General features: G+C 40.3%; 1 protein-coding gene across 8 annotated transcripts in view; it reads right to left on the bottom strand.

The window, feature by feature from the left end:
- Positions 1–137: 137 nt before the first annotated feature.
- The window catches only part of NFAT5 (nuclear factor of activated T cells 5), a 161,693-nt gene continuing 141,910 nt past the window's right edge, over positions 138–19,920 (bottom strand). For all 8 annotated transcript variants that reach the window (XM_062177899.1, XM_062177900.1, XM_062177902.1 and 5 more), the window contains 4 exons: positions 13,357–13,505; positions 9,527–12,029; positions 8,670–8,913; positions 138–7,833 (listed from right to left, as the gene is read on the bottom strand). In XM_062177899.1, the coding sequence (XP_062033883.1) occupies positions 8,678–8,913; positions 9,527–12,029; positions 13,357–13,505 (2,888 nt within the window). In that variant the 3' untranslated portion in view covers positions 138–7,833; positions 8,670–8,677. The remainder of the gene's footprint in view (positions 7,834–8,669; positions 8,914–9,526; positions 12,030–13,356; positions 13,506–19,920) is intronic.

The raw sequence follows: 19,920 nt of genomic DNA, 5'->3' as shown, positions 1-19,920 counted from the left end.
ACTTCAAAAATTTTTGTAGTTCATGTTTCTTTCCTAATGATTTTATAATTTCAGCCTCATAATCATGTTGCTCAAAACTAATATGCACGCACATGCATTCACTCACGGGGTTTGAGGAAAAAAGACAACTACCCACGCAAAATGAAAACTTTCAATGTTTTATTTTTGACTGCAGCTGTTTACAGAAATATAGTTGCGAGTATACAAATGTTCCAATAGAAGCAAAATATCTTTTTAATATTTAACAAGTTATCACAGATAGCTAAAAACATAGATGCAAATGAAATTCCCCCAGAGAACAAACTGGAAATCCCTGGCATCAGTGCTCTGAAATCCCAACTATGAAAGCCACAGACACACAAATGTAACCTTTCGTCATCGCAGGACAATGGAAGAAGGCAGGTCAGTGGTTGATCAGTGTGCTCAAATAAAATTAAGTGAAAAATTGTAAATTGGCAGAATGATAGCTAAACCACTTGAAACTGTTTAATGAAATATCTGTAGTATACTTAGAAGACTAAAACAAGTGAGTGGAACTTGCAAGTGTCAAAGTGGCAGCTACTTGGAGCTTATCGAAGAAGTAAGGGAACAAGGTGAACAGATACATTCATTAGATCAAAAGAAGTGAGCTCAAGTACACTGGAATCAGTCTGTAACTACTATGGTCACAATCACTTCAGTGCAGGATAGTTCGTTAATAGACAAAGAATCTGATTCCAAACCCACTCTCAAAAATGTCTGGCATCCTGTGTGTGTGTCTGTGTGTTGTCCTGAGGTTTATTAGCTAAAATAATAATAAGCAATCCTATAAAATATTTTAAACCAGGCAAATGACTTCTGGAGAGAGACAGAGACAGAGACGGGGAGGGATGGATATGAGAGCGCATATGAACACATGAGTGAGCAAGCAGGGACGGTCTGGTTACACGTGGAATTCTTAAAGGAGGTATTCCAAGTTGGAGTCGAACAGAATTATGGTAGAATGCTTTGAGTACAGGAATATATTATGAGTGAATGAGGGAAAGGGAGAGGGATTAAGGAAGGAAGAGGAATGTAATGAGTATCTCTCAACAACAGTTTGCCTGTGTATTTGCCAGCACCAAAGTTTGTGAAGTTTGTAGAGCAAGCCACATATATTTCCACTGCCAGGATTAAGGAAAGAGGACAGTGGTGATTTTAACAAAGTGACTATACATTTATTTTTATTCTTGAGTTAACTAACGATTTATAAACATTAGGAGGAAGATTAGAACAGTTAGGGAGGTACCAATTTACACAAGGAGGTAAAAGCGAATAAGTCTTTATTTTGTGGTTATCTATTTACCAGGAAAAATGCCCAAATTATATATTATCTTACCTAATATTTATTTTGGTAAATAACTCAAGTCTAAAGCGTAAGCCCTAAGGACAGCTACATCTCTACTGCCTCAGTTCTTATACAAACAAGCTACTTTTAAAGAAGTTTGACCTCTTGAAAAAAGAAAATAAGGTGTTGTGTCAACCTGGCCAGCCATCTTGCTAACTATCTCAGATACACCTATAAATACAAGGAATGACAATTTCGTTCTGAGAATTGGTCCAGGTAGAGCAAAACTGTGGTCTGCTGGCAAAGTAAGAGGCAATGAAAAGAAAGCTTGTATTGTAGAGCCCACAATATGCCCATTTTAGGGATGACAGGGAACGTTAGCACCCATCAATTATATTCACTAATTAAATGTTACAATAATTAAAAGAAACATAGAACATTGCACATATATACTTAATCAGTCACTGTAAACTTTTTAGTTAAATGGCAGGAAAATGCCAAACAAAGTTGAGTTATCAATAACTAGATTAATTGTATATCCCCTTCTTAGGCAATACTGATACTACATTGTAACTGCTAATAAATGGTTAATGACAGCTGAAAGCTGAGTGCACCAGTGGGAAGAGGGACTTTCCAGTTCCCACTAGATGAGTTCATCCCGGTGGTTCTCAGATTCAGTGTGCATCAGCGTCACCTGGAGGGCTTGCTAAAACACAGACTGCTGGGCCCCACTCCAGAGTTCCTGACCCAGAATGTCTGGGACAGGGCCCAAGAACGTGCATTTCTAACTAGTTCCCAGGTGATACTGATGCTAGCTGATGGGCTGAGGACTGCATTTTCAGAAACACTAGTTTACACAAAATCATACATAGAAAATTACATAATGTTCCTATAGACCTGACACAAAATATATAGGAAGAGAGCTGGTTTTAATGAACTCTCAAACATATACATTAGTAGATCGACTATTTCAATATTTCTAAGACTATCTGTAAAAATGTAATCATTTTCCTTGTTCAACTGCATTTCAAAGGCTTAACTCCTTTTTAGTCCTTTAAGAAAATAGTCACATAACGTTCATACTAAGTCAGCTACCTAAAATAAAGAGAGACAGTATTCTGAATGGTTAATTAAGATGTATTCATTAAGAAGATCATTACTATACTGCATTCTCAGTTTCTCTGGAATGATTAAAGTGCATAATATCAATATGGTATTAAGAATGTGGCATAAGGTGTGCAGTCTTCAGTGCCACTAACAGTCACAGAAATACTTGCGTGACTAAAGCAGCTCTCTCCCCAAGGTACTACTACCCTGGCCTCTCTTCAAGCGCCACCATGTGGTAAGGAGCTAGAGTAGAAGCAAAAGGAGCAAAAACAAGAGAAGCCTACTCAGTCTCACTGTTATCTGGTCAACTGCTAATTGTCACTTAGGTCTGGAGACTCCAAGGTAACCTCATTTCCTCTGATGCTATTTTCCTAGCGAGGCAATCAACTGAGGCTCTGATGTGACATTACCAGGCCTCATCTAAACTATGTTTTAGTAATTTCTTTTAATCCATTTAATTTTACTTTAGACCAAAAAAGATCCTTTAAATACCTCCTTCCAGAAATTTAACTACAACCATTGTGTGCAAGGAGTCTCAAAGACAATAAAATATTCCTTAGGCTCCAAATTAGACCTATTATTAGCTGGCTGAGAGGAAGATAAACTTATAGAAAGTCTAATTCTGTAACCTCTCACTTACCTGCCTTTGGGAACTTCTGGCAGTGCTTCTTTTCTGTTATTCTTCACATAAAGGAATTTCTGAAGTATTCTATGGTGACCAAGAAATGGAAAAAAGAATGGCTAAGCGGAAAAATGAATGTTCAAATGGAAAAAGTGATGGCTGAGATCTGTTAAAATGAGCTGCTTATCTTTTTAATAACAGTGAAAAATGAAATTATAAGGGGGGTACTATCATGGTAAAAAGGCACTTTTTCCAAAAACAATCTATATTTAAAATATTACTGTAAAAAATTTCCTGAAAAATCAAGTGGAGTACAGCCAGAGTTTTATTAATAAATGAGGCTAGAATGGCATGAAAATAAATAGGGATTAAGGAAATAATCAAAGCATTAGGACAATTCACAAACTTCATAAATATAATGCTGATATTTCCTCTATTATAAAGATTATCTCTACAATTTACCTGTAGTGACACAAACAGGCAGAATAGAAAAACCTCTTCTTAGTATGTTATGAGATTGTACTAATCCACATACTAGGATATATATATGCTTGAGTTCATCTTCTGTTCCGTCTGTTGACCTGCACGGTCTCCCTTGTTCACTGACATTGAACCCTTCCACATAATCAGAAGCACTCAGATGCAAGATGGCTAACTTGGTTAGGGATGAAACCTGTGGTGAGGATGTGAGTAAAGCTAATCAATCTCATGTAAATGTCAGTTTTAAAAATCTATTAGGAAACAGACATCAGAACAGAAATTTTCAATGGAAAAGTAAAAAACTTTTAGGTTACCTCTAGTAAGTATTTATAACCAGGTTGAATTTGAGACTTTAATTATCAAATCATTTTATTCTGGTCCTTATTTGATGATGGAACTAACAGATTCCACTTTTCCAAAATAACACTATTTATAATGGCTTAAAAGGTCAAAAGGAATTTTATTTTACTTCTGGAGGGGCAGACAGAGCTTCTTCCCGTTTCCTTGGATATTATTTTTTCTAGGTAGAGTAGCTGAGGTTCTGAGGGGGCAAGAAATGCACTATAATGAAATTCCGAAGTATAGCACATATGATATTATTCCCCCAAAAAAGCAAGGTGGGATGGAAAGATGGAAGAATGTATGAAAAGAAGGAAGGAAGGGAGAGAGGTAAGGAGGGAGGAAGGGAAACATGGAAGGAAAATCCCTTACTAATATTTCTATAATAAATGAAGCCCTTTAAAAACCTGTCTAGGGAGAATGAGTAAAACAGATTCATGTTAGCTAAGTAACAACATGAGACTCTGATCACAAAGATGATAAGCTCAGAAGCAACCTATAATTTCTAATTATCTTCCTCCTATGTAGATGTGGAGTATATAATGGAATGACAAAAGGAGTAACACGCACACACACACACACACAGATAAGCTCCAAGGATTTATGTGAATAAGCAAGAATTGAATGTAATATAAAGAAACAAAATGTGGTTCACAGTTTATTTAGGTCCTTCTGCCAAAAATAAATTTAATAGAAATTGTCTCCAAGGCCTTTGCTGATGCACAGTCTCTCCCATATGTAGCTATAACTTGTAACAATAACTGGGAAATTGTATTAGCACAAGTATCAACCACTGAGCTAACTCTTCAATAAGACAAATACTCTTTGTAACCAAATCATGTATTCAGAATGTTGTACTTAACATTGACCTTTAGGGGTAAGAATCATTTAACAATGTAAAAAAAATCATTTTGAATAAGAATATGGTAGTAAGCACAGCCCTTGTATAAATAACCACAAAATTTATGAGAATAAAAATTGGGTTTTCTGCCTCCATCCAATTGAATCACTATAGTTCAGGTATATGTTCTGTTCTACACTTAGATATTATAAAACAAAAAATTGGTCCCAGTGACTTGGCATTGCCAATCCACATTTTAGACTGATAAATCTCTTGCTAAACCACAGAACACAAATCAGCACACAAGCCAGCCTTCTTGCCACCACTTCCTTCCATAGTGCGGTAGCAACAAACATTCTAATTGGAACTTGGTGAATGAACAGACTTCTTGAGTCTCTTATGTAATCTCAGAAAAAAATTCAGAAGTAAATGTAGTTTTTTATTCCTGCTTTTAAAAATACCTGCTTGGTTTGCTTTCTCTGGTATTACAGTCAACCCCTTAGGGTTAGTGTTTTACATCTGAAAGCTGAAGTACTGGATTGTGTGGCTGATCCTTTTCATAACCTGAACTATAATTTTCTCCAACAGGGGCCAGGGGAGAGAAGATATATTGAGGAAAATATTTTTGGGTCAGAGAATTTATAAAGTAGCTCTGAATCTTACAAGATGGAGAAATGTTATTAAAATTACAAACATTTTTAGTGTCCTTATAAATAAAAGGCATAGAATACAGAAAGCCAATTAATAAGAACAATAAGAACAATAATAAAATATTAAATATATAGTGAGCAAAGACTGAATGGCTCATTCTTGTGAAATACCACTTGACACAACTGCCTTGATAGGTTTCCTTATTCTTTGTTTGCTGAGTGGAAGACCCAGCAACACAGCAAGCTGCCTTTGGCCCACTAATGACATCCAGGAACTGCCTGATGGAACGGCCACAGATGAACAGGTCATTTGTTTCAAAAGTTACTTAAATACTCAATAAAGACATAACAAACCCCCCCTCACTGTTATCAGACGCCACGTTGTGGTAGAACATCAGACAAACTCACAAATTTACCACAAAAATGTGTGGCAAAAAAAGAATAGTTTATATATATGTATATATATAAATTTCTATATTTATGCCAATGTACTCACTCAGTACAAATAGCAAAATAGTATACCATTTCCTAAATACAAAATATAGCTTTCCAAAAAAATGAAACACACATTAGATATAAACCATCCAAAACTTGAACGATTGAAAACTGTATTCAAAATTAAATGACCCATAGTAGGTCTCTTTCTGATAAGTTCCCTTCATATCGGCAAGAAGCCTGTACTACTGAAAACGTAATTCAATGCCTCTCAATCAGAGAGAGAAAGAAAGAAAGGGTTGGGGTGGAGGGAAGAATATATTAGAAGAGAAGAAAACAAATTAGAAGACAAGCACATTCAAAGAACAAAGGAAGACCATCACACAAAAGGGGTAAAATCTGGCTGTATAAACAAAACCAACACCACACAATTCAACACAATTCAGCTTAAATGCACAGGGCAGGGAAAATAGAAACTAACAGAAAAGTAGCCTTCATTCACAACTAACAGGCTATTTTTGTTTACTGCACTAAAAAAATAAATGAGACAGACAAGAATACCAAAACATTACATCAACACATAGAAGCCACACACATACGTTGGCCTTACACTGCACTGACAGCTTTCCACATGCCAAAAGGAAAATGGAGCGTAAGCACAGGTCCAGACACAGGTGAGAGTGACAAGCAGGCATCCCGTGGGTAGCAACACCCAAAACTGTATAACTAATGCTACAACTGCAAGTTCTGGAGTGTGTTATTTTGCTCTTTACAGATGTAACAGGAGTGTATTTTTCATTTTAAGTCAGTGATATGACCCTGTAAAGCCTAAGGCTGTGGGAACCATCAGGTAAGTGACCACTTCAAACTGTAAAGCACTGAGGTGACAAGTGAATCACACTCACTGCAGCTCAGGGAGAAGAGATGTTTCAAGAAATTTCAGTCTGCCTTTTTTAAAATTGAAATTAATGTCATTTTTTATCATAGGGAAAAATTTGAAGACTTCAGAACAGCACCGTTCATGGGAAAATAGTGCATTGTTTCTCAGGAATCAACTCCCCATAATTCCTAGAAGAGTGCTCCTTGCCCCGTGCTGCAGGACTGAGATCACCCTCAGTCAAAGTGGCCTTTTCCTTTCAGTTGCTACAGGGTCATAAAGCCAGTAGAATATTAACACTTGCCTAACATAAGTGAAAAAGAGGTGGGAAATAATTTAGATGCATATAAAAAGGGAATACCAGCCCAAGACTGGGGAAGAAAACAGACTCAAATTACTCTGTCAGTTTATACTACTGTAGGAGGATACAAGAACATAATTTACCATATATTATCCCCTTCATTTCTATAGAGAAAGATAATTATTTTTCTATGCACAGTTATGGCTAGACCTCTTAGTAGTAGATACACAGAGAACTAACAACTCTCTGAAAAATAATATCAATAGCATTCCAGCTGTTTCCAGTTTTGTGTGTCATCTGTCTTTGTGTTAAATTGAGTCCTTTTATCCGTATAGAGTTTTTAGTACAGCTTATTCATCAGAATGGTACCCCCTGTTTCACTTTGGCCACTAGCTGTGCTTTTTATATTGAAAAACATCACAGCCTTAGTTATTATTGAACTTTACTTTTTCAAAAGCCATTACTTAACTAAATAATGCAGGAAAGAAAATAACCAGGAACAAAAGTAAACATGACAAATACTATTTTCTAATAGCAATAATAACTGAGTGTGGTTGGTTGGTCCAGCCTTGAATTTACACTGTACTTTTAAAGAAATTATGCCAAGGAAAATATTAACAGTTAATTCTGTCAGCTGGCAACTCAAATAGTTTCTCAGTCATCACTGTTATTAGGAATACAAAATATGAAGATGTTAACATTGGTGGCTAGTCACTGCAACAGGCAGCATAGGTGTGCTCTTTTGCAGAGTAAAATCTATCCATTTACTCAAATACAGTTTTTCTAATTTTGTTTTTAAAGTAACAGTTCAATGATCCTCGTGGAAACACAAGATCTCAGGACATCTTGGAATCAGGACTTTCTTCATGAAATTTCTAAAAAAAAAAGAGAAAGTTTACTATAACTTACCAGGGAGGGAAATCATTTACAAAGTGCCTGTCACCTTAAATGAGCCCAAAGTATATTATACAGTACTATAAGTCAAACTATCATTTTTACTTTTTATCATAAGCAGACTTTTCTGACTCAAAATCATTTCTTAAAGAAAGGCAAAATGAGGCACAACCATCTCTCATGTACAGCACAAAGGAAACATTTTGTACATTCATCAGATTTCTGTCATTCCAAGGCAAAGAAGTTTAGAGCCAGAGGAATGCCCAGATATTAAGAATATCATCATAGGTTATCTTTTTTTAAATTTTATTATTTTTTGTTGACAGGCAGAGTGGACAGTGAGAGAGAGACAGAGAGAAAGGTCTTCCTTTACCGTTGGTTTACCCTCCAATGGCCACTGCTGCCGGCGTGCTGCGACCGGCGCACCGCACTGATCCGAAGCCAGGAGCCTGGTGCTTCTCCTGGTCTCCCATGCGGGTGCAGGGCCCAAGCACTTGGGTCATCCTCCACTGCACTCCCGGGCCACAGCAGAGAGCTGGACCGGAAGAGGGGCAACCGGGACAGAATCCGGTGCCCTGACCAGGACTAGAACCCGGGGTGCTGGCGCCACAGGCGGAGGATTAGCCTATTGAGCCGCAGCGCCGGCCCATCATAGGTTATCATTAACAGTAACTTATTCAGAACAAAAAAGTACCAACTTGTGAGCAAGCAATATTTTAAAATAAAAGAGTCAAAGTAGTGCTATTTCTTAACTCCAGTCTGTTTAGGAGAAAATGTATTGATGATTTTCAAGAAGAAGCCACAATGTAATACTTACATATCCAGTTAAAAGGAGCCAGTCAAGTTGTTCCCTTGGTTTTGCAATGAAACAAGCAAATCAATCTTTTCGATGTTCTGGTTGGTATTTAGAGAGGATGCCAGGGGAGAATTCTCTGGCATTTGCTGAGAAAGAAGTGTTGTCACAGGTGACTGGCCCTCGTTTTGTGGCTGGCCTGGCTGACTTATGGCCATCAACTGATCTGGCAATGTAGCTGGTCCAGAGGTTAAAAGCTGACTACAGTCTGCAGAGACATTGAAAATAGAAGCTATCTGATTAGTTAAGATTCTTGGGAAGATTATTTACTAGTTGCTGGGGGCAATTCATTAGTGTGTTTACCCAGTTTTTTACTAAAAGTCAGGTACCTGACAATCCAAGGAAAAGCTTTTCATAGAATAATACTGGAATTCATCTTAGGTTTGCTGTTAGTAGTATAAATATACAGCTTGCTTAGGTATCATCATAAATCTTATAAAACTTCTTTATTCCATAAACATTAAAGATGGGTATAAATCTCCTTAGAAACTAGTTACTTTAATTAGCTGAAATAATATCTTGTCATTTTTACTTCATTTTCCTTTCAAATTTATAGCTTAAACTGGCAAACACACACCCATCTATATACATTATCATATCTAATCCTTCCAATATCTTTGTCAAGTATGTAAAATTATCAACATTTTAGATGTGGAAATTCAGTCCCATAAATGTCAAATAGTTTGTCCAAGGGCTCACAGTATATAAGCAGTACAGTTCTAACTAAAATCCATGGTCAGACCACCTTATTTTGCTTCCTTCTAATAATAACAATCTGAACTTTTCAAGTAAGTCATGAGAAATCAGAAAGAGTTTCTTACTATTTTGAATGCCAAACAAGAACATTCCTGAAGTCTGCTGCGACGAACCAGGAGAATTCTGTAGTTGGTTCATTGCGCCTCCTGCAGTGTTGTGAAATAAAGAAGCCTGTGGCTGAGGTGAAGATGTGGCTCCTTGGATTCCAGGCAAGTTGTTCTGAGAGGAATAAAGAGGAGATTGTTGCATGTCCTGTTGGTTTATACTGGTTTGCAATGCAGACATGGACGCAGGAGACAGGAAGAGTGTTACTTGCTGCTCTTGAGAATTAGGTGACCCTTGGACCAACTGAATCTGAGGAGAGCTGTGGAACAAAGGGGTCTGTGATGATTCAGCCTGGCTAGGACCTGGGTTCTGAAGTGAGGAAACGGTGGGCTGATTTTGGAATTGCATTGGCTGCTGCTCTTGGTTCATTGGAGCCATGTTACTTTGTTGGTGAAAAATTGACTGGTTCTGTTGTTCCTGGCTGGCCATTGGATTTTGGTTTGGGCTGAATATCATGTTTGGTGGTGGCTGCTTTTGAGATGCCATTGCAGCCATAGTATTCTGATTACTGAACAAAATGCTCTGCTGCTGCTGCTGCTGCTGCTGCTGCTGTTGCTGCTGCTGCTGCTGCTGCTGCTGCTCCTGGGATGGAGAGTTACTCTGCATGGCAACGATTGAATGCTGTGACTGGAAAATTGTTCCTTGTTGGCTTTGGGGCATTGGATTAGGTGGAAGGGAGCCCAGAGATACTTGTGGCTGAAATAAACCTTGCTGGGAAGGTTGTGTCTGTTCCTGTGAAAGCATGGGGGTCTGGATGTGTGCTATTGGAGCCTGCTGTTGGAAAGCAGCTTGCTGGTCAGTGTTTGAGGTGGACTGAAGAGGAGAAATTGAGTTCTGTGCTGCAAAAAAGGAGATCTGTTCTTCTTGGGCTACTGCATTAGTTTGAAGATTATTCATAGAACCTTGGGAAAGAAAGATGTTGGGTGACTGCTGGTCCTGAGGAACGGAAGAGCCCTGTAACACAGTGATGGTACTCTGAGAGTGAAACATTGAAGACTGCATTGGTTCAGAAGAAGTTGTCGAAGTCTGACTATGGACAATGGGATTTGGACTGTGAAAAATAGAGCCTTGAGTTTCCTGGGAAAGGTTCTGAGGATCAGCAATCGGGTTCTGAGGATGAAAAAGCTGAGCCTGTGAATGAGAAGACTGCTGCAAAAAGTTCCCAGATTGAAGTGACATCATCTCATTACTTTGCTGAAATAAACCATTACTTTGCTGCTGGGCACCACTATTCTGAACACTCATTATACTTTTTGTAGATGAAAAAAGGTTAACTTGAGATGGATTGTCCCCACTGTGTTGCATTTGGACCATGGTCTGAAAGACACTGCTCTGAATTTGTTTTGCTTGTGCTCCAGGTTCTTCGCCATCTCCTGAACTTGATGTCTGAAACATGGAGGTGCCAGGGGCTGCAACCTGCTGTGTGGTAGTTGTAGAAGTTTCATTTCCAGAAACTGCAGGAGGAGATGAAAACAATTCACATTGCATTTGCATGTCCTCACTGGAAGACAATGCACTCATCATATGAGAAGGCTGTTGGTAAACTGGCGACTGTTGAAGGTTTCCATTTGCTGAGGCCGGCGAAGGGAATAACTCCGACTGAATTTGGGCAGCTGCTTGGCAGATACTCTGTTGCATCTCCATCACCATGGCAGCTGATGATTCCATCACTTGCTGCTGCTGTTGTTGCTGCTGTTGACTTGATAATGCATTTTCAGACTGGGAATGAACACTTTCGGCTCTTCCAGGTATTAAATTATCTGGTCTGGTATGGACTGCTGGCTCTGTTGAGGAAAACATTCCAGGGCTTACGCTATTCTGAATTTGACTGACTTGTTGAAAAATGTCTGCACTAAGCTGTTCTTGAACATTCTCATTACCATCTGGAGCAGAAAATAAAACTGAAGATAACTGTTGCTGTGCCTCTAAAACTTGCTGGACCAAGTCAACACTTCCACTGCTGCCATTAGCACTACTGCCTGTAAAATTTCCTGCTTGTAACTGCTGAATGGTATTCTGTAGCTGACTCACACTATTTGGTGATGGAAAAATATTTGATGAAATCTGCTGCTGCAAAGTCTGTGCTTGTTCTTGTAGTGGCGACTGCTGCTGTTGCTGGGACGCCTCAGTCAGCTGTGACAAACTGACCACTGTGCCGTCCGACTGTAATACTTCTCGAGACTGACTTTCTCTTGTCTGGAACTGTGTGGCCTGCTGCAGTAAAGCCTCACTGTTGGGCAGCTGACTAGAGGCAGAAACCGCTGGAAAAGTACCAGCCTGTGAGATGTCCTGTGTTTGGATAGTCGTCAGGGTCTCTGTGTTGTACGCCTTGGGCTGGATCTGCTGCTGCTTTTCATTCTCAGATGGTAAGTGGGAAGATGATGGAGACGAAAATGACCCATTTCCTGCTATATTAGAGATATTTTCTAAAGTTTGCTGAGTTGATCCAACTGTCTTTGTTGTCTAAAAAATAAAAATTCCCAAGTAATATCTATGTATGTATATATATATGTATATATTTATAAAACATTAAATAAAATCATGATACTTCAGAAATTATTACTATTCTAAAAATACATGTAGGATGAATTTCCCATCCTACATTATCATTTAGAAAACAAGTATAAGACTATAATTCTTTTTTTTTTTTTTTTTTGACAGGCAGAGTGGACAGTGAGAGAGAGACAGAGAGTAAGGTCTTCCTTTTGCCGTTGGTTCACCCTCCAATGGCCGCCGCGGTAGCGCGCTGCGGCCGGCGCACCGCGCTGTTCCGATGGCAGGAGCCAGGTGCTTCTCCTGGTCTCCCATGGGGTGCAGGACCCAAGGACTTGGGCCAGCCTCCACTGCACTCCCTAGCCACAGCAGAGAGCTGGCCTGGAAGAGGGGCAACCGGGACAGGATCGGTGCCCCGACCGGGACTAGAACCCGGTGTGCCGGCGCCGCAAGGCGGAGGATTAGCCTAGTGAGCCGCGGAGCCGGCCAAGACTATAATTCTATATAATATGATATATGATTATCATCAGGATATATAGATATAAGATTTATTTATTTATTTGAAAGGCAGACTGAGAGAAAGACAGAGACTGAGAGTCCATCCTTGTTTTATTCCCAAACACCTGCATATCCAAAGCTGAGCCAGGCCAAAGCCAGGAGCTGCAGCTCCAATCATCTACTATTTTCCAGGCAATTAGCAGGGAGCTGGACTGGAAGTAGAGGGGCTGAGACTTGAACTAGCACTCTAATTTGATATGTAGGCGTCCAAAGCAGTGGCTTAACTTACTGTGTCACAATGTCCTCTCCAGGACGTATTTTTTAAAGTGTGACACACAAAGAGAGTCAATTAAAGAAGCAGAGAAATAATTAGTTATTTATATGCTTAGGCAAATTAAGCGTAAAAAGGATACATTATTTCTAAGGTTCATGAATAACAGACATCAAAGTAACTGATTTTCCAGATCAACAGTAGCATTATTAGGAGAAAAAGGGAGGAGGAATTATGGGGAAAGACTAGGGAAGACAAAGAAACAAAAATGTTTCTATTCTGAAAATGTTAAAATTTTCATTTATATTCCATATCCTAACATACTAATTCTTCTCTTCTCAAAGTATATGTTGAAAGTTACTTTTGTAGGCAATTTTCCTTATGTAATAAAGCATTTATTCTGAAAAGTAAAATTCATTAAGAACCTAGAATATCCAAAGCCAAACAAATGTGAAATAAATAGGAAAAGTAAATACAGCAATTTTTACGTATAAGTAAAGATCTGGGATACCAGTCAATGTAACTCACCTTAAAAATAGGAGAAGATCTTTTTTCTGACGTTATTTCCATTGGAGTAACATCTTCACTCTTAATCATACTACTTGATATCAGTGGAGTGATCAGGGCATTAGGAAGAATATTTACCTTATCTAAGTTACATCCAGTTGTTTTCATTGCTGCACACACAAAAATACAAAAAAAGTTTAAAATCACAAACATAATCAACTATTTCCTCTATTAATGTATTAACTATAAGTCATGATTTGAATGTATTTTTTGATGCTATGATACGAGACACAAAACTAGTGTTAACAAAGTGTACTGGGCTTGAGGACTCCTGTAGGCTTCAGTAATTCAATTATCAAACTGGATCTTCTAAGACCTTTCCAAATACCTTGAACTACACCAACATAACATTATCAGGATCTATGAGGGTACTTCAAAAGTTTGTGGAAAATGGACTTAAAAGGTAAGCTTATTTTGGTGCAAACATTTTTGAAATCCACACACACAAGGCATTTTCCAAATTCATAGACAATGTGTGTTATGAAAAACTATGCATGGATTTCCAAGTTTTTTTTTTCCATGTAAAAATAAACTTATTTAAGTCAATTTGTCCAATAACTTTTTGAAATCTCTTTTTATAGGATACAACCTGGAAATCTCCAGGAGTTCAGAGCTACTCAATTACAACTGTTAAACTCTCCTCTTAGCAGATGGTTGCCTGGCAATATAAAGTTTCAAGATTTTATCTACTTTTCTGCTTTGATTCCTTTTCTTTCTTTTTAAAATCTACTTGAGTCTGCCACTGGCACTTAGTGAAGTCCACTGCTGTGGCTAATGACAGTTCTAAGAATTCAGCCAAATCCTGACCTAAAATTTTACCACTACTTTGAGATGCTGTGGAGAGAAATACAGATTCCCCAGAAAGCACAGCTGTTAAATCTTGTATTTGATACTCACAAATACTGGCTACAAAGAGGACTCTTTTTTTAAGATTTATTTATTTGCAAGTCAGAGTTACAGAGAAAGGGGCCCAAGCAGTTGGGTCTCCTTTTGCTACTTTCCTAGGTGCATTAGCAGGGAACTGGCTCGGAGTGGAGCAGCCAGGACTTGAACTGGTGTCCACAGGGGATACCGGCACTGCAGATGGCAGCTGAATCCACTACGTCACAGCATTAGCCCTACAGAGATGACTTTTTAAATGGCATATGGTACATGAGTTGAATGGCTACCTTTGTAGATATTTTGATATTTTTAAATCAAAATTTTAAACTTTCCAATATTACTTCAACTTGCTTCATAGCCAACTGATTATACAGAGGGAGAGAAAAGTGCTCCTTTAACTTTTACATGCTGTATTTTATTCTTTCACCTAAGTGATTTGAGAAATGGATCATTTACTCTATTTTCACCAAGACTTAACCAATACTGATACAATTCAATCCATAATCCAATTTTGACTGAGACATTCAAAAACAGTCCAGGACTATTGCACAGGACTTGGAAAGACCATCAGTGATATTTTCCAGTTGATTCTGTAAAACTCAACTGTTATTTTGCTTTTGAATTCTACTAGAATGTGAGCTCTATAAAAGCAGAGAGTTTGTTATTGCCTAGTATATAGTTAGGTACTCAACAAATACTTGTGGGATGAAGAAAAGAATGAATTAATTTTACTTTAGCTTTATCATAGTCAATTTGGTTTGTTGTGGATTGTCTGGGTATTCCCAGAGTGCCATGTTGTGTGTGTGTGTGTGCATAATCTGTATAAAATTTATTTGAAAGGCAGAGTTGAGAGATAGAGGAATAGAGAGACAGAGACAGAGAGAGGCCTCACATCTGCTGGTTTACTCCCCAAATGGTCCCAACAGACAGAGCTGGGCCAGGCTAAAGCCAAGAGTCAGGAGTTTCTTCCAGGTCTCCCACATGAGTAGCAGGGCCCAAGAACTTGAGCCATCCTCCAATGCTTTCCCAGACACATTAGAAGGGAGCTGGGCTGGAAGTGCAGCAGTAGGGCCTCGAACTGGTAGCCCAAATGGGATGCCAGTCTCTCTATATTTTTTAATAATATAGGGGGGAGGACAGGATTTTGGTGTAGCGATTAAGACATCACTCTAGGGGCCAGCGCTGTGGCATCACGGATAGGGTTGCTGCTTGCAGTGTCAGCATCCCATATGGGCGCTGGTTTGAGTCCCGGCTGCTCCATTTCTGATCCAGCTCTCTGCTGTGCCTGGAAAAGTGGTAAAGATGGCCCAAATCCTTAGGCCCCTGCACCCATGTGGGAAGACTTGGAGGAAGCTCCTGGCTCCTGGCTTCTGATTGGTGCAGCTCTGGCCGTTGCAGCCAACTGGGGAGTGAACCAGAGGATGGAAGACCTCCCTCCCCCCCCTCCCCCGCCCCGCCTCTTTCTCTCTGTGTAAATCTTTCAAATAAATAAATAAATCTTAAAAAAAAAAAAAAAAAAGACATCACTTGGTTCAAGGGCTGACTGCTTCTGATTCCAGCTTCATGCACACCCTGGGAAGCAGAGCAGGTAATGGTTCAAAGCACTTGGGTCTCTCCCAGGCACGGGGCAGATGTGGACTGAGTTCTGGGAGTGTACCTTCAGTCTCGCCTTGCCCTGGCTATTGCAGGCAGGCATCTGTGGAGTCAATCAGGGGATGGAAGATTTCTCTGTCTCTTTCTCTCTGCCTTTCAAATAGGGTGAAAAAAATAAAAATAGCAGGAGGGTACTTTAAAAAGTTTGTGGAGAAATGGAATTAAAGGAACAATTTATTTTGCCTTTAAAAATTTTTGAAATTTGGGGCCTGGCACTATGTCATAGCAGGTTAAGCTGCCACCTGCAAAGCCAGCATCCCATACGGGTGGAGTTACAGTCCTGGCTGCTCTGTTTCCAATCTGGCTCCCTGCTGATGCACCTGAGAAGACAGTAGAACATGGCTCAAACCCTTGGGCCCCTGCCACCCATGTGGGAGACCTGGATCAAACTCCTGACTTCTGGCTTTGATCTGGCCAAGCTCAACCATATATATATATATATACATATATATATATATTTTTTTTTCCCCAAAATTCAAGTACAGCTTTTTTTTTCATTTTGTGTATTTTTCTTCCCAAAACACACACTTTCCATTAAATTTTTGAAGACTCATATTTTTATTTTACTTATTTTTAAGATTTATTTGAAAGTCAGAGTTGCAGAGAGAGGGCGAGAGACAGAAAGAGAGATCTTTCATCCACTGGTTCACTTCCCAGAGAGATGCAACAGCCAGACTGGGCCAGGCAGAAGCCAGGAACCAGGAGCTTCTTCCTGGTCTTCCATGCAGGTAGCAGAGGCCAAGGCACTTGGGCAACTAAAGACTTGCATTTCTAAAGTTTTTCAATATCTAAAGATAATTTTATAGTTCTAGAAACTTCATATATCTATTGACTAATAATATATAATCTATCACTTACAGTTATTGTTTAGCAGATCTATACATATATTTTCCCAAAATGTAATTAGATACTAATGCTTATTAAAGGCTTTATATTGGGGGCCAGCACTGTGGTATAGCAGGTAAAGCTGATGCCTGCAGTGCCAGCATCCCATACAGGTGCCGGTTCAAGTCTCAGCTGCCCCACTTCCAATCCAGCTCTCTGCTATGACCTGAGAAAGCAGTAGAAGATGGCCCAAGTGCTTGGGCCCCTGTACCCCCGTGGGAGACCTGGAAGAAGCTCCTGGCTTCAGATTGGCCCAGCTCCAGTCACTGTTGCCATTTGGGGAGTGAATCAGCAGATGGAAGATCCCCTCTCTCTTCTTCTCTCTCTCTGCTTCTGCTTCTCTGTAATTCTGCCTTTCAACTAAATAAATAAATCTTTAAAAAAAAAAAAAAAGCTTTACATCGTGGGGCAGGTATTGTGGTGCAGCAGGTTACACTGATGCTTGAGACGCCAGCATCCCATACTTAAGTGCTGGTTTGAGTCCTAGATACTCCTCTTCTGATCCAGCTTCCAACTAATGCTCCTGGGAAGGCAGTAGAAGATGGCCCAAGTACTTCAGTCCTTGCCACCCACATGGGAGACCCAAATGGAATTCCAGGTTTTTTGGCTTTGGTCTGCTTAGCCCTACTGCTGCAGCCATTTTGAGAGTGAAACAGCAGACATAAGATTGATCTCTCTTTTTCTCTCTCTTTCAAATAATTTTTTATTTAGAAAGCTGTATATCAAAAATCTTTGCAAAGGGGTGGCCGTTTGGTGTAGCTATTAAGATCCCTTCCTCTCAGGGCCAGCGCTGTGGTGTAGAACATTGAGCCTCCGCCTTCCATATGGGAGATCTCTCTTTCTGTATCTCTCTCTTTCAAATAAATAAGTAAATCTTAGAAAGGGGGGGAAAAAAAAAAAGATTCCTTCATCCCATAATGGAGTACTGAATCTGAGTCCTGGTTCTGCTTTGATTCTAGATTCTTGCTAATATGCACCATGAGAGGCAGCAGGTGACAGCTCTAGTACTTGGGTCCCTGCCACCCACATGGGAAACCCAGACTGAGTTCTGGGCTCCTGGTTTTGGCCTGCAGGCAGTAGATGGAAAATCTGTCTCTCTGCTTTCCAAATACAGTGAAAACAGGTAAGTAAACATCTGCATGTATTAAAAAAAAAAACTTTATGAAAAAGTTAACAGTAGAGATCCAGTGTATCATTACCTGGTTTCCTCAGTGATTAATAATGGTTTGGTTCACAATTTGTTTTACTTACAGTTGTATATCTATTTCTTTCTTTCTCTCTTCCTCTTCTTTTCTTTCCTTCTTTCATTCATTCATTCATTCATTCATTTCCGCATGGGAGACCAGGAGGAAGCGCCTGGCTCCTGGCTTCGGATCAGCACAGCACAGGCCATGGCGGCCATTTGGGGAGTGAAACAATGGAAGGAAGACCTTTCTCTCTGTCTCTCTCTCTCACTCACTCCCCAGATAGCCACAACAGCTGGAGCTATGCCGAACCAAAGCCAGGAGCTAGGAGCTTCTTCTAGATCTCCCACGTAGGTGCAGGGGCCCAAGGACCTGGGCCATCTTCTACTGCTTTCTCAGGTCATAGCAGAGAGCTGGATCAGAAGTGGAGCAGCCGGGCCTAGACTGGTGCCCACATGGGATGCCGGCACTGCAAGCAGCAGCTTTACCTGCTATACCACAGCGCTGGCTTCTATTTTTTTCTTATTTAAGATTTATTTTGTTTGAAAGGCAGAATGACAGAGCAAGAGACACAGAGTAAGAGATCTTCCATCCACTGGTTCACTCCCCAAATGGCTGTTGTACCACACAAAAGCCAGGACTCAGGAATTCCATCTTCTGATGCTTTCCAAAGTGTACTGGCAGGGCCAGGACTTGAACTGGTGGTCCCATATAGGATGTTGGAGTGTAAGTGGTAGCTTAACCTGCTGTGCCAGGAGCCAGGTGCCTCTTCCTGGTCTCCCATGTGGGTGCAGGGGCCCAAGGATTTGGCCATCTTCTACTGCTTTCCCAGGCCGTAGCAGAGAGCTGGATCAGAAGTAGAGCAGCCAGGTCTTGAACCGGCGCCCATATGGGATGCCGGCGCTTTAGGCCAGGGTGTTAACCCGCTGTGCCACAGTGCCAGACCCCTGTTGGAGTAATTTTATGGCAGCTTCTTTAAAGTTTTGTCAGATATTTCTCACAGTTATTCATCTTAGTGATGATATCAGTTCCTTTTTTTTTTTCATTCAAATTGTGAGTGCTCTGGTTGTTATTATGGTAAGTGAATTTTTATTGTTTGTTGGCTGTTTTGAGTATTACATTAGGAGACTCTTCTTTTTTTATTTATTTTTTGACAGGCAGAGTGGATAGTGAGAGAGAGAGAGAGAGACAGAGAGAAGGGTCTTCCTTTGCCGTTGGTTCACCCTCCAATGGCCGCTGCGGCTGGCGCATCTCGCTGATCCGAAGCCAGGAGCCAGGTGCTTCTCCTGGTCTCCCATGCAGGTGCAGGGCCCAAGCACTTGAGCCATCCTCCACTGCCTTCCCGGGCCATAGCAGAGAGCTGGCCTGGAAGAGGGGCAACTGGGATATAATCTGGCGCCCCAACCGGGACTAGAAGCCGGTGTGCCGGCGCCGCAAGGATTAGCCTGTTAAGCCACGGCACTGGCCACATTAGGAGACTCTTGATTCTGTTTAAATCTATTTTAGCAGATGGCTACCCTGTTTAATCTGTGTGGGTTTTGGTCTACTTATGTATACTGTAGTTTTCAGTAACAATTTAGTTTCTTGAACCCTATTCTGGTCTGCTTCACTGTTGTGCATCTTCTTAAGCTCTAGCTGGATTCCTGCTGCTGGTGGCTTAGCTCATGGAATGTGCTTCCCTGCCCTGCCTGGTGTCATTAGGTGGGGCTGATGTACAAGACGGAAAGTATTTCTCCCTGGTATATTCTCTGGTATCCTGCTGCCAGTTAGTCTCCCATTCTATCATCGATACTCCTTGTAGGGGTATGACATAAGCCACATGGGCTGCCTTCTGCCACTGGATGGGAGGCCACGGTTTAAGTTTAGGCTGCTCCCTGCCACTGGGTAAAGGACTGGGAGACTGCAGGCCTTGTCATCTTTT

Source organism: Lepus europaeus, chromosome 19, assembly GCF_033115175.1.
Source record: "Lepus europaeus isolate LE1 chromosome 19, mLepTim1.pri, whole genome shotgun sequence".
In the NCBI taxonomy this organism is placed as follows: domain Eukaryota; kingdom Metazoa; phylum Chordata; class Mammalia; order Lagomorpha; family Leporidae; genus Lepus; species Lepus europaeus.
This window is presented reverse-complemented; position numbering and strand designations above follow the sequence as displayed.